The following is a 14636-nucleotide window of genomic DNA, read 5'->3' as shown; positions in this document are numbered from 1 at the left end:
CTAGATAAATGTTTCTACAAGTGAGTTTAAAGTCTCAGATTTGCCTTTTAAAAACACTCAAATGCATTTCTGTACACTAGCAGAGAACAAAAAGAAATCAAGAAAATTATAGGAGCAACAAGAGCAAATATACAATAAACTTAAGGAAGTTATTCCTTCTATACTGAAATCTAGAAGCCCAACTGCAAGTCATTTTAAAAGGTCTAAACATGTTCAAACCTCCTTAGCGATCAGGGAAATGCAAATCAAAACAACTTTGAGATACCATCTTACACCTGTCAGAATGGCTAAAATCAAAAACACCAATGATAGCCTATGCTGGAGAGGATGTGGAGTAAGGGGGAAACTCATCCATTGTTGGTGGGAATGCAAACTTGTGCAACCACTTTGGAAATCAGTGTGGCAGTTTCTCAGGAAACTGGGAGTCAACCTACCTCAGGATCCAGCAATTCCATTCTTGGGAATATACCCAAGAGATGCCCAATCATACTACAAAAGCATTTATTCAACTATGTTCATAGCAGCACTATTTGTAATAGCCAGAACCTGGAAACAACCTAGGTGCCCCTCAATAGAAGAATGGATAAAGAAGGTGTGGAACATATACACTTTAGAGTTTTACTCAGTGGTAAATACAATGACATCTTGAATTTTGCATGCAAATGGATAGAAATAGAAAACACTTTACTGAGTGAGATAACCCAGACCCAAAAAGATGAATATGTATGTACTCACTCATAAGTAGATTCTAGCCATAAACAAATGACATTGAGCCTATAATTCATGATCCTAGAGAAGCTAAATAAGAAGGTGAATTCAATGAAAAACATGTATTCATCCTCCTGGATATTGGAAGTAGGCAAGATCGCCAGGCAAAAGTTGGGAGCACAGGGGTGGGGGTGGGATGGGGGAAGGGGAGATGGGGAGAGAGAAGGGAGAAGGGGAGGATTGGGGAGAGTTTGGGGGAATGGGATGGTTGAGATGGAGGAAGGGTGGATATGGGAGCAGGGAAGAAGGTATCTTAATTAAGGGAGCCATTTTAGGGTTGGCAAGAGGGGTTTCCAAGTGTCCAAGGAGATGTCCCCAGCTAGGTCCTTGGGCAGCAGAAGAGAGGGTGCCTGAACTTGCCTTCTTCCATAGCCACACTGATGAATATCTTGTATATCACCATAGAACCTTCATCCGGCAATGGATGGAGATAGAGACAGAGACCCACATTGGAGCACTGGACTAAGCTCACAAGGTCCAGATGAAGAGCAGAAGGAGGGAGAACATGAGCAAGGAAGTCAGGACTGAGAGTGGTGCGTCCACCCACAGAGACGGTGGGACTGATCTAATGGGAGCTCACCAAGGCCAGCTGGACTGGGACTGAACGAGCATGTGATCACACCGGACTCTCTGAATGTGGCTGACAATGGGGGCTGACTGAGAAGCCAATGATAATACCACTGGGTTTTGATTCTACTGCATGTACTGGCTTTTTGGGAGCCTAGTCTGTTTGGATGCACACCTTCCTAGACCTGGATGGAGGCGGGAGGGCCTTGGACTTTCCACAGGGCAGGGCACCCTGACTTTTCTTAGGACTGGAGAGGGAGGGAAAGGGGGAGTGGAAAGGAAATGGGAGGAGGTGGAAATTTTTAATAAATAAATAAATTTAAAAAAAATTTTAAAGAAGGTCTAAACAGAAAAATCACATCAATTCTAGGCTTGGAAGAATTTAATAGTCTCAAGGTGGCAATGCTTCCTAAATTGATCTAAGGTCAACAGAAAATCTTTCAAAATACCAGTCATAATTAAATAAAATAATACAGGAAATTGGATCCTTTAAATGTTATTTGTGAGACTATAAATCTAAAGCCAGTTTCAAGAACAGTTTAGCAGAGTTACTATAGGATGTAACAATTCTATTTCTTGACACATTCCTCAAAGGAGTAAAAACATATGTCTACACAAGTCTTGTATACAAATGCTCATGCCAAAATTATTCATAACAGCAAAAAGTGACAGCTCAAATGTTCATCAACTGAATGAAGAAAAAAGAAACAAAGTGCTAATAGCATATTGCAACAGAGATGAACTCTGAATTTTAACACTACACGGAAAAAATATACATATAAGTGTCTCCCATTCTATGGATTCATTTACATGAAATGTCTGGAATAAGCAACATTCATGACATTTTTTGGGGGAAACACTGCACACAAATATCTCTTCACCCCCAAAAAGGAACCCACAAGAGATCAAAGTAAAGATCATACCAATGTTCAACTTAATGAACCAAAGTTTTTATTGTCACTAACAGGAGTATGGGTCACATGGAACAAGGATGAGTTAAAAGCAGCTGCATCACTGAAAAGCTCACCCCAACACAGGTGACAACTCACAAAGACTGTAACCTTGGAGCTCTTTACACAGCCTGTAGCAGCTGCCAATCTAAGAATCTCCCTCCAGCTCAGCTAGTCTCTTCATCCATCAGTCTTTCACTCCTTTTAATACTCGGACAAGGGGCCTTCAAGAATCTTCCAAGTTTATGTTCTCCCAGACTTATGACTATTTGTTTACCTCCTAAGTCTCATGAGCCTCCCCTTCCTGCCCAGAAGGAATGTTTCAATTCTAAGGAAAATGCCACACGACAAAGAGCCATGTCATGTCCAGAGAAAACATTTAACAGCATTCCTCTCCTTCCTCCAATATCAATGGGTTCTCCAAAAGAGCCTATAACTTCCCTAGCCATGGGTTTTGATCATGTCTACAGTATCAGGCATGAACACCTTCCTGTGACCTCAAATACAATCAAGAGGGTGGTTGGTTACTTCCATACATAGTGTGGTGGTTTGAATAAGAATGGCTCCCACAATCTCATAGATATGAATGATTAGTAACCAGGGAGTGGCAATATTTGGAAGGATGAGGAGGTATGGCCTTACTGAAGGAAGTATGTCACTGAAGGTGGGCTTCAACATTTCTGAAGCTCAAGCCAGGCCCAGCAGCTCTCTCCCTTCCTGCTGCCTGCAGATTCAGATGTAGAGCTCTCAATTACTCTTTAGCACCATGTCTGCCTACATACCACCAAGCTCCCCACCACGATGACAATGAACTAAACCTCTAAAACTATAAACCCTCCCCAATCAAATGCTTTCCTTTATAAGTGTTGCCATGGCTGGGTGGTGGTAGTGCATATCTTTAGTTCCAGCACTCAGAGGCAGCGACAGGTGAATCTCTGTGAGTTGGAGGCCAGCCTGATCTACAAAGTGAGTTCCAGGACAGCTAGGGCTGTTAAACAAACAAACAAACAAAGAATAAAAAAGAAAGAAAAAAGTTGCCACGGTCATGGTAACTCTTCACAGCAACAGAACACTGACTAAGACACATAGTTTTGCTACTGTTGCATGAATAGACACATTCGTTTGGAAGTTAATTATTGTAGCATTAGGGTCTACCACTATATAACAATGTAAAAGGGTTCTCCTTTTGCTACATCCACAACAGCATTTGTTGTCATTTCTTTTTATTTTTTTCTTTTTAAATCTTAGTTATTCTGGCTGGGATAAGGTGAAATCATAAAATAGTTTTTAAAAATAATTTTGTGTTTTAAATTATAATATAAATATATCATTTCCCTCCTTTTCCTTTCCTTCTTCTAACCTCTCTTATGCACCCCTTTTCTCTCTCTCAAATTCATGGCCATTTTTCTTTGTTATTAAATATATATTTCTTTTTTATAAATATTTATCAATTTAAAATTCTAACTTTTATTTATGCTCCCCTTTTCACAGCAGGACAAATACACTTACACATAAATAAATATATATTTCTAAGTACATAAAACAACCTTCTCATTCTGTATAATGCTATCTACATGTATATAATCTCAGGGTTGACCACTTGGTATAGGATAACCATTTCTCCCTCTCTCCACATTCCCCAGTTTCCATGGTCCTTTGTCTATGGTTGAGGCCCTGCAGGATTCCCCACTTCCATGTTAGCATGTCCATTGATGTCATCCTTGTTCAAGTCTTGTGTAGGCAGCCCTGTTGATATGACTTCATAGGTACAGCCTCTCTGATAAAGAATCCCTCATTTAGAGTTGTTGGTCAGAGCTGTCCAAGAGACTCTCAAAACATTAGAGTCCATTGCTGTTGCACTTGGTTGCCTCTTAGAAATGGAAGGCAAGTGCCTACTGCTAAAGAAAACATGTACTTTGGACACAAGACCCAGAGGACCTGAGCTGGACCTGAAAGCCTCCTTCCTGAGGACTATCCTTCATGTTACCAGAGGGTATCAGGAAAAGAGAGGTGAGCAACCAATAGTCTTACCTAGCTATGACATCTATGAACCACAATAACCAGCATGGCAATAGTGGCACATGTACATTGATAGTAATTAGTAGCTCTGTAATTGGACTTAACAATTAAGTCTTCCCTCAGCTCAACAAGAGGGAAGCCATGCATAGTGGTGTAAACTTAACATAGTTTTAATCTATACTTCACTGGTTGCTAAGGATGCTGAACACTTTTAAAAATATTTAGTAGTCATATGTATGTCTTTTTAAAAAAATATTCTATTCAATTCCACAGCCCATTTTAAAAACTGGGTTGTTTGTTTCCTTGGTGATTAGTTTTGTTGATGTTGTTATTGTTATTTAGTTATCTGTATATTCTATATATTAATCGTCTGTCAACTGTACAGCTAGCGAAGATTTTCTCGCATTCAATGGTTTGACTCTTCTCTTGAAGAACCATTTCCTTTGTTGTAAAGAAGTTGTTGTTTTGTAGCATGAATTCCAATTGTTCTTAATAATAAAAACTTGGAATCAGCTATCAGGGTTTGGTGAAAGCTGAAGATCAGAGAAGCAGAGCGGCCAGGGTTCTTACTTCTACCAATGCTCATACCAAAGGGATGATTCTGTCCTCAGTCTGCCTCCTCAGATTGTGTCCTCCAACTGCATCTACAGATTGACTGCTGCTCAGACTACTGCCTCAGACTGCAATGAGCTCCTGTTTCCTTCTGCCTTATATTCTTCTATCCACCCAGCCATACACTCCTGTCTCCACCTCCTAGTGCTGGAATTAAAGGTGTATGATCCCAAGTACTAGGATCACCTTTGTGTGAGCTCTGTTTCTCTTTTAGACTGGATCAATTTCCTGTAATGCAGGGTGGCCTTGAACTAACAGATCTGACTGCCTCTGTCTCCTGAGTCCTGGGATTAAAGGTGTGCGCCACCACTGCCTTGCCTCTAGTAGCTTAGCTCTGCACTATGATATTCAGGCAAGCTTTATTTGTTAAAACACAAACAAAATATCACTACTTTTTTTTAGTTTCATGAGATCTCATTTGTCAACTATGGATCTTATTCCTAAGCTACCAGAGGCCTATTTAGAAAGTCCTTACCTGTGCCTATTTTGAACTGTACTCTCTACTTGAGTCATCTAGCAATTTTAGGGTATCAGTTCTTATACTCAGGTTCTTTACCCATTTGAAGTGCTTTGTGATGATTAGAGGTAAGGATATAGTTTTATTTTTTTGAATGTTAAAATCCATGTTTCCCAGTATCATTTGTTTAAAATGTCATCATTCTTCTGATGTGTATTTTCGGCATCTCTGTCAAAGATCCAGTAAACATAGTTATGCTGATCTATATGTCTGTTTTTGTGCCAGTACAATGCTGTTTCTATTACTATGGCTCTGTAATATACTTTAAAACTAGGTATGGTGAGGCCTCCCACAATATTCTTTTTCGGTTTTTTACCTTGGCTACTCTTGGTCTTTTGTGCTTCTGTACAAATTTTATTTTTTCTATGTAAAGAAAGGTCCTGGTATTTTGAATGGGGTGCTCAAATCTGTACATTGCTTTTAGTTGGATGGCTATTTTCAGAATATTAGCCCTGTCAACCCATGAGCCTGGGGTGTCTTTCCATCTTGTGGTATACTCCTCAATTACTTCAGTGTCTTAAAGTGACTATGCTAGAGAGGTCTTTCATTTCCTTGGTTAGGCTGGTTCCTAGGAATGGGGTTTGGTCTTTGTTTTGTTTTGGTGTGTGTCTCTGTGTGTGTTGATTCGGATTGTTTCCTTAACTTTTTCAGTATGTTTGTATGTTTGTCATATGTATAGAAGAAGACTACTGATTATTATGTGTTAATTTTTATTTTGTAACTTGAATGAAAGTATCTCTCAGTCCTAAGAGGTTTTTGGTGGAGTCTTTTTTTTTTTAAATCACAACTGGAACTTTATCTCAGTTGTTTTTATAATTAGGATTCTCACAACATGTGAGTGTGTCATCAGAAATTGCTTAGAGTACTTCAGCATTTCACATTGTGTCTAGGGTCTATGGCGCCTTCCTTTCTCTGAGTTCCTATATCATCATGTGAACAACTTAAAGCTGTTGTGTAACTACCCGATTTCCCACTCACTCATCAATTTTTGTTCATTCTATTATTTTAAATATGTAGTTCATTTTGAAATTTTATTATTTTTCTACAAATAACTTGATTAGTTTATAAAATGCATTTTTATATGAGAACACAGGTACTTATTAATTTCTGATAGTCCTTTTATTTTTATTTGAAATTTGATCTAACATTTACCTATGGCAGTTCAGCATATGATAAATTTCACCTTATTTTAGGTATTACTGATATGGAATTTTGGATACTATCTGTTAGTATTCAGGCTTTTTAAAAAATTACAACACTCTCTACCTCAAAGCTTCTTATATAAATAAGTTCTTTCTCTTTTTTCATTTTTTTCTATTTATTTGACATACCAAACAGTTTCTCCTCCCTCTCCTCCACCTCCCTTCTACCTTCCCCCCACCCATCCACTCCTCTGTCTCCATTCAGATGGGGCAAGACCTCCCATGGAAATCAACAAAACATGGTATATCAAGTTGAGGCAGGACCAAGCTTCTTCCCCGGGCATCAAGGCTGAACAAGGCATACCACCATAGAGAATAGGTTCCAAGGAACCAGTTCATGCATCAGGAACAGGTCCTGATCCCACTGCTAAGAGCCCCACAAAAGACCAAGCTATACAACTGTCACCCCAATGCAGAGGGCCTAGGTTGGTTACATGCCAGTTCCCTAGCTGTCCATCCAGAGTCTGTGAGCTACCACAAGCTCAGGTCAGATGTCTCTGAATTTTCCCATCATGATCTTGACTCCCCTTGCTCATATAATCCTTCCATCCTCTCCTCAACTGGAGTCCCAGAGCTCGGCCCAGTGCCTGGCTGTGGATCTTTGCATCTACTTCCGTCAGGTACTGGATGAAGGCTCTATGGTGACAATTAGGGTGTCTTTGTAGAGTCTTGAGGTTCTTTTATATATAGAACCATCATATGCAAACAAGGATACTTTGTCTTCTTTTTCCTACTTGTATTGCTTTTATTTCCTTCTCTTGTCTTACTCACTCTGGCTAAAACCTCAAGCACTATATTGCTTGGATCAAGAATTTAAATTCCATTCTCACTACTATTTTTGTAGTTACCACATAATTCCATTAGCCTGTCCTAATGCCTCTATCATCACCCTTATCTTGTCTGCAATCTTCATTCAGGTCGGCATTCAGGTCAGCATTCATCTTACACCAGAGCTAAGTCAGCAGCCTTCTGACCATCCACATTCTTTTCTTTATTACTCCCTTTTAGAGTTTCCTCGATATAGCCAGAATGATTTTAAAAAGAATGACTTTTATTTCATTTATTTTACTGGGAATAGGACATGCAACAGAGTGTATGTGGCAATCAAAGGACAACTTTTCGAGTCTGTTCTCTTTGTGGGTTCTGAGGATCAAATTCAGGTCAGCAGGCTTGTATGGCAAGCACTTTTACTTGCTGGGCCATCTCAATGACCCCAGAGTAATCTTCCCAAAACAACATAAATCTGGCTTTACCATTCACTTGGTTAAAACTTTCCAACAGCTTCCCATTGACCTAGAATAAAATCTGAATGGAGTCCCTCAGGATGCTCTCAAGCCTTAACCTGTACCGGTTTCCTTCTTGTTCACTCTAGCCACATACGCCTTTCTGTCCCATAAAAAAACATCAAGAAAATTGTGCTTTTAAAGTTTTTGTCTAGAATGATCTCCAAAATCTTTGCCTCATTTATCCTTTATGTCAAGCGTATTTTGTGCTGAGAAGCTTTCTCTAAACTCTCAGTGATTTCAAAATATTCTATACATTATCCTAATCCATTTAACAGTAATTATAAACTATTTAAAATTACTATTGTGTGTGTGTGTATATATATATATATATTAAAGATGGCTCAGCAGTTAAGGGCATAGACTTCTCTCCCAAAGGACCCGGGTTCAAATCCCAGCACCCACATGGCAGGTAACAACTATCTGTAACTCCAACATCTGACACCCTCACACAGACTTACCTGCAGTCAAAACATCAATGCACATAAAATAAAAATAAATAAAATTAAAAAATAAAAAGAAAGAAAAAGAAAATTACTATTTATATATGATCTAACTCTTTCCATTAAAATCTCCATGCCAACCAATAGAGCAGAAACTTTACATGCACACACTTTCTTCATTTTGAACTCTAAGTATCTAGAGCAATGATCAGTACACAGAGTTATTCAGTCAATATTTGTTAACTTAATTTCCAAATGAGCTGCTAAAGTTCAAAAGAAGTTTTGAATAAAATAATCCTCAACAAAGAACAACTCTTATGAAAATTGCTTTCATCCCGTCCTTTATAACAACAAAAACTTTAGCACCACCTAAAAATGTGGAGATTTCTCATAATATTTGGGAAAGCTTCTGTTATATTAAGCAAAAACATAATCTATCTGTTACATACAGTGTGACCTGAACTGCTCAAGACTGCAGGTACCAAAAAAGTTCAAGTGAATAATCTAGAATCACATCCCCTATCATGTACTGAAAGGAGTATGAAATACAGCATTCCACACTGGAGGCAGCAGTGTCCTGACAAGGAAGTCCTTGCAAAAGATGCAAAGGTGTAGATTCAATATAATGGGAAGGAGAATGAAGAAGTGCCTTCTTTAGTTCAGAAGTGAAGGTGGTACACAATTTCCAGATTATTTTCCCCTCTCCCTTTCCTGCCCTCCCCCTTTCTCATTCACCCCTTCCATCTGCTGGCCCTCTTCCTCTCCCCATCTATGCACTGCATGGCTGTCCTGAAGTCAGCAGTCTCCTTTGCCAGTAGCACTGCACCATGATATTCTGCCTTGCTTCAGCCCCTAAGCAACAAAAGACCTCAACCTTCAACCGTAATCTCTGAAAACCGTAAGTGAAAATACAGATTTCCTCCTTTCTCGGGAACTGTGTCACAGTTATGGAAAGCTAAGTATGGTAGCAGTGTAAGACATAAGAATCTGCATTTCTCTTTATGTTTCTATTGCTAATATGAATTATTACTCACTCTGTGAGTCATAAGAATAAGAGCTGCCAGTCACATGCTATTGTTTGGTTGTTTGTTTTAAATAGGAGCTGCTGGCATATCCTAAAGGGTGCTAGTTTTATGTATTACTAACAGCCCATTTTGACTTCTTCCTGGATCTCCTTTCCCCTGATCCTTTGGATATAATGGTCTCCTGGGCAGGTTTTATAACTGTAATGTAATAACCACAAGACAGCTAACATCTTCACTAATGGGAAACAGGCTTGGTCATATCTGATATTCCCATACTTCTAATTTTCCCTTCTGTTTCTCTGGCTACATTTTTGCTATCTCATTTTTCATCTCCCCTGAATTTGAATATTGGAGCACAACAGAAATTCATTTCCAGATCTGTTCTCTGTCTATACTTGCTATCCTGGTGACTTCATGGAGACTCATGTCTTCATCACTTACATGCTGATAATCCCAGTTTATATTAGCCATACCAAGTTGCTTCCTTGAGTTACAGGCACAACTGTTCAGCTGTCTAGTTTGTGACCCCACTTACTTGTCTATGAACTATCTTAAATTGAACTCTTCTAACACATGGCTTTTGATTTTTCCCTTTCTCCACAAACAGAAAATGTTTTTCACAATCTTTCCCACTCAATTAATTGCTAACTTCAATTCTCCACATGTTCTACTAAAAATTTCTGTGATATTATTGATCTCTTCTAATTTACAGCTGATTCATTAATCAACCACACTGCTCCTATCTTTAAAATACACCCATAATTTTACCTTTCTCACTGCTTTCACTGTTACTCTTCCTAGTACCTCATGGTGGGCCCAAGTTGCCAATACTTCTGGAAAGAACTACAACAGGCCCCTCAGTGGTTTCCCTGCTTCCCTCCTGCTCCTCTTCTGTAGTATATACTGAATATAGAAGCCCATGTGACTTTGTATTCTCCAAGCCAGTAACTTCATTAAATTGTCGTCTTAGTCAGTGTTCTATTGCTTGAAGAGACACCATGACCACAGCAACTCTGGAAAAAGAAAGCATTTAATTGGGGCTTGCTTATAGTTTCAGCAGTTTGGTCTATTACCATTACGGCAGGAAGCATGGTGACACACAGGCAGGCAAGGTGCTGGAGAAGTAGCTGGAAGTTCTTCATCTAGATCCAAAGGCACAGGAGGAGAAAGACACTGGACCTGGCTTAAGCTTTGAAACCTAAAAGCCCACCCTCAGCGACACACTTCCTCCAACAAGGTCACACCTCCTAATCCTACTCAAGTAATGCCACTCTCTATGACTAAGTATTCAAATCAAAAAGCCTATGGGGACCATTCTTATTCAAACCACCACAATTGCAAAACAAAAACAAAAACTTCCAGTTTCAGAGAGAAAGCCAAAACTCTTTCAGCATGTTCCTATACAATCTACTCCATCTCATCTTTACCTCACTGAACCCAAGTTCATGCTACTCCAGCCACACCAATTCTCTCTTACTGTTCCTCAAATCCATTATGACTTCTACTTCAGAGCTTCCATAGAGAGGAGTCCCTTTGCCTACCCTTTACTCAGATTTCTACACAGTATAGTTCCTCACCTCCAAGTCCCTGGAGCATCGCCTGAACAGTGAGGTCTCCCTTCCACATTGCCTGAGCACTTACCTAAAATGTTCTTAATAGTCCAGGTTCTTTCTCCTTACTTTTGCACACACACACACACACCAATAAAATACTATTCTGCCCTGTCCAGTCCCACAGTCATTCAGTCCCAAAGAAACACACAGAGGCTTGTACTAATTATAAACTGTTTGGTCTATTAGCTCAGGCTTATTATTAACTAGCTCTTACAACTTAAGTTAACCCATAATTCTTGTGTATGTTTAGTCATGTGGCTTGGTACCTTTTCTCAGTAAGGCATTCTCATCTTGCTTCCTCTGTGTCTGGCTGGTGACTGACTCTGCCTTTTCTCTTCCCAGAATTCTTAGTCTGGTCGCCCTGTCTATACCTCCTGCCTCACTACTGGCCAGTCAGTGTTTTATTAAACTAATACAAGTGACAAATCTTTACAATGTACAAGAGACTTATCCCACAGTAGGGAATAAAACTGATAAAAACATTTTCATTATTAAGGTTAATATCATAACATTGTTTTCTACTGTCCATCACATTTATGAATGCTGTATCTTCTGCCATGAAATAACTGAGCAATTATTAGAATGGTTTCTATGCTTACAGGTCATGCACTAAACTGAAAAAAATGGGTTTTAATGTTTGACTGTTTTACTTCACAAGAATAATCTGTCATTACTGTCTGGAATACAATTTCTAAAGCACTTTGATTTCTTAATTATATTCTTAGTATTGTATTAAATCTGTTCACAAATTTTAATATGCTGTATGGTTCAGATTTTACTACCCACTACAACTTTTCAGGAAATCCTCTTAAATTGTCATAAATTATATAAGAATGTTTTATTTACACAAATCACAGACAAGTAGAGTACGTTTGCTGTTTGGAAGTATTTTGAGACAAATGTATAGGTTGCACAACTCTTGCAGAAGGCAAAAGTACGACCTTCCTTATAGTTTACTGAAATGAAATATAAAAATTGCAGTCAGAGTATCTTGGTGATACAGCACTTGATTCTGTATGGGGCCTGGGCTAAATCTGCAATATGAAAAATAAATAAATAAAATTTCAAGCAGTGTGGAATATAACTTCTAATTAGCGTTAGAAGAATGGAGACTTAACTTCATCTCCCTCAAATAAATCACATCAAGTTTAGGAGGCCCTCCATATAACAGGGCTCTCACAAGGAGTAGAAACAATGTAACTGCACACCCTATAAAGAGCTCAGTGTCCTTCACACCTGTGCCACTCTCGGAATTTAATCTCAGACTATCTGGAGGGGGCTGCTACTCAAAGCTACTTGATGTTAGTAAAGTTAGAGACCAAGTCCTTGGAGAAGGGCAGACAGGACAGGATTGGGGGAAAGAAAAGAGGCTGGGAAAAATCTGCTCTTCGGGTGAATAAGAAGATCAGTAATCACGACAACTTCTGTTCAAGTTAGAGATTTTGGTTTTAGGTCTAAAGCCCTCATCAGCACCACCACAGAAAAATCCTAATTTGAGGAGAATAAAATTGCTTCTCAAATTCCTTTCTAAAAAGTGGAATCTAGTGAACCTTCACTGCGGTGTCTATAAAACAACTGAGAAATATAATAAAAGCCCCCACCGTGCCTTCCACACTACAATTTCAGATTCTGTTTACATTCCCTTGGCTCCATCCTATCTGACCTTCTGTTTGCATTAGGCCCTCTTCCCCCTTATATATGTATAGAGAGCCAAAATAACACAACTTCATGGAATTTCAGCACCAGAGCGTCTTGCTTACTAGGCATCAAACCACGACGCTAATTTGAATCTTGTGAAACATCCATGAAGGAATAAAATTAAATCTGATCACAGAACCTGTGTTAAAAACTCAGAAACAGCAACACAAACACACTCTCAAATTTTTTCGTAACACAGTCACTTCGATAGAGGACAGAAACGTGCTTGGGGCAATTATCAATTCTAAGGCTCCTAACTTAAAAATTCGGCTGAGATGCTGAAAATTAGCCTTTGAATGCACCGCTTCCCAGAGAAATGTAAACATCACGACCAACTTTAAGATGCAGATCAATAAAGAGCAAAATACACACAACACCCTGTGATTTAAATTATAAACAGGAAAGCAAATTTAAGATTACTCGGATGAAGATAAACAACGGGACTGGAAATCAGTGAGGTTATTTCTCACATAAGACAGAGACCCTCAAACTGCCTTTCAGTGCGAATTTTAACCTCCCTTGAACTGCCTTGAGAGAAATGCCTGAGTCTTTCTGCCGATAATTGCTGGTAGGGAAACCTGAACTAACAAGTATGGCCAAGAGTTGAGCACCCTCCAGGGCACCGTGTGATGCGCTCCCCAAGTCCAGCCTCCGCTCTGCGGAGCTGGCTCTCTAAGATCTCCTTTAACGGGAAACCAATCACGGGTCTAAGAAAGAGAAAGTGTTAGCCAAACAACCTTTCGACAAGTTTCCTGCCGTTGATGGAATGGGAAAGGTCACAAAGCCATGGAGGTGACTGCCCTGCGGACCGTCCTCACGATCCGGTCGGGAGGAGGCTTCCCTAGAACAAGGAGCTGGGAAAGCGGAGTGCTCAGTAGGGAGGCTCGGGATCAGCTAGAAGCGACGCGCCTTGCTTCCCTGGGTGATGCTCCTTTGCAGGAGTGGTCACGACTTCCCCGAAGGACAGGCCGGTGCAAACTCCGAGAGCGCTATACCGGGGTGACAGCGCTCCCGGGAGCCCATACCTGATGATGTCGTCGCTGTGGCCGCGGTAGAACTTCTGCCGATGCTCCCGGGGGCTGTACACCACGCCGACCCCCGCCACGAAGTACACGATCTCCTTGGCTGCGGTGTAGTAGAGGTTGTTGCGGCACTGGTGGCCCCGGTAGCCGTACACCCACTCGAGCCGCAGGTGGCAGCTCGGGGCGCTCCGGGCCGCCATGTCGGGGCGCCCACCCGTCGCTGCGGTTCGGGCCCGCGGTCGCCGCCGGCTCTGGGCGACCAAAGCTCTCCCGCTGGCGGCCCGGACGCTCCTCTAAGCCGAGCCCTGCAGGTGCATCTCGCTCGTGCGGCTGCCGCCGCCTCAGCCCACGGACGGGAGGAAAAGCTTCGCCTCACCGAACATGCCGAGGGCCGCTAGCCCCGCCGGCCGTCAGGGAGCCTCGCGCGTCCCGGAGCTCGCCGCGCGTCTCCTCAGCCCTGCGTCGAGGCTGAGAGACTATCCAACCCGGGGGGCCCGCCTCCAGCCCGCCGCTCCTCAGCCGGCCCCGCGCGCCCGGCTCCCCGGCGGGGTCACCTGCGGCGCTCGAGTCTAGCCGCCGCCTCGCCTCCACAGCCCGGCGGTGCCGCGCCGCGCGCTCCCGAGCCCAGCTGAGGGGCGGGCGGGCGGAGATGCGCGACCCCGCCCTCCCGGGCTCTCGCCCCGCCCCTCCTCTGCGCTAGCCCCGCCTACCAGGCAGCCCCGCCCCCCCCCGGAGTTAGAGTAGAATCCGGGGGCTCCGTGCTCACCCGTAGCCTTCCCTACCAAGATCTAAGTACGTGTTCCCACCCTCGCGGGATCTGAATTCCTCACCGAACCAACCTTTCAGAACTGGATTCCTGTTGCTCGGCTTTCTTGCCCAGGAATCTGAGCGACCTCAGCTACTTTATATGCCTATGA

General features: G+C 41.6%; 1 protein-coding gene across 2 annotated transcripts in view; it reads right to left on the bottom strand.

Annotated features, from left to right (window-relative positions):
- The window catches only part of Eml5 (EMAP like 5), a 140891-nt gene extending 126593 nt beyond the window's left edge, over nt 1-14298 (bottom strand). Inside the window, exon 1 of one of the 2 annotated variants that reach the window (XM_087911581.1) lies at nt 13723-14298. In XM_087911581.1, the coding sequence (XP_087767707.1) occupies nt 13723-13919 (197 nt within the window). In that variant the 5' untranslated portion in view covers nt 13920-14298. The remainder of the gene's footprint in view (nt 1-13722) is intronic. The other variant, XM_087911580.1, reaches the window with a different exon arrangement.
- Nucleotides 14299-14636: the final 338 nt, after the last annotated feature.

Source organism: Myodes glareolus, chromosome 11 (assembly GCF_982192425.1).
Source record: "Myodes glareolus chromosome 11, mMyoGla1.1, whole genome shotgun sequence".
Classification (NCBI taxonomy): domain Eukaryota; kingdom Metazoa; phylum Chordata; class Mammalia; order Rodentia; family Cricetidae; genus Myodes; species Myodes glareolus.
Note: the sequence above shows the minus strand (reverse complement) of the source record. Positions and strands in the feature narration are given on the sequence as shown.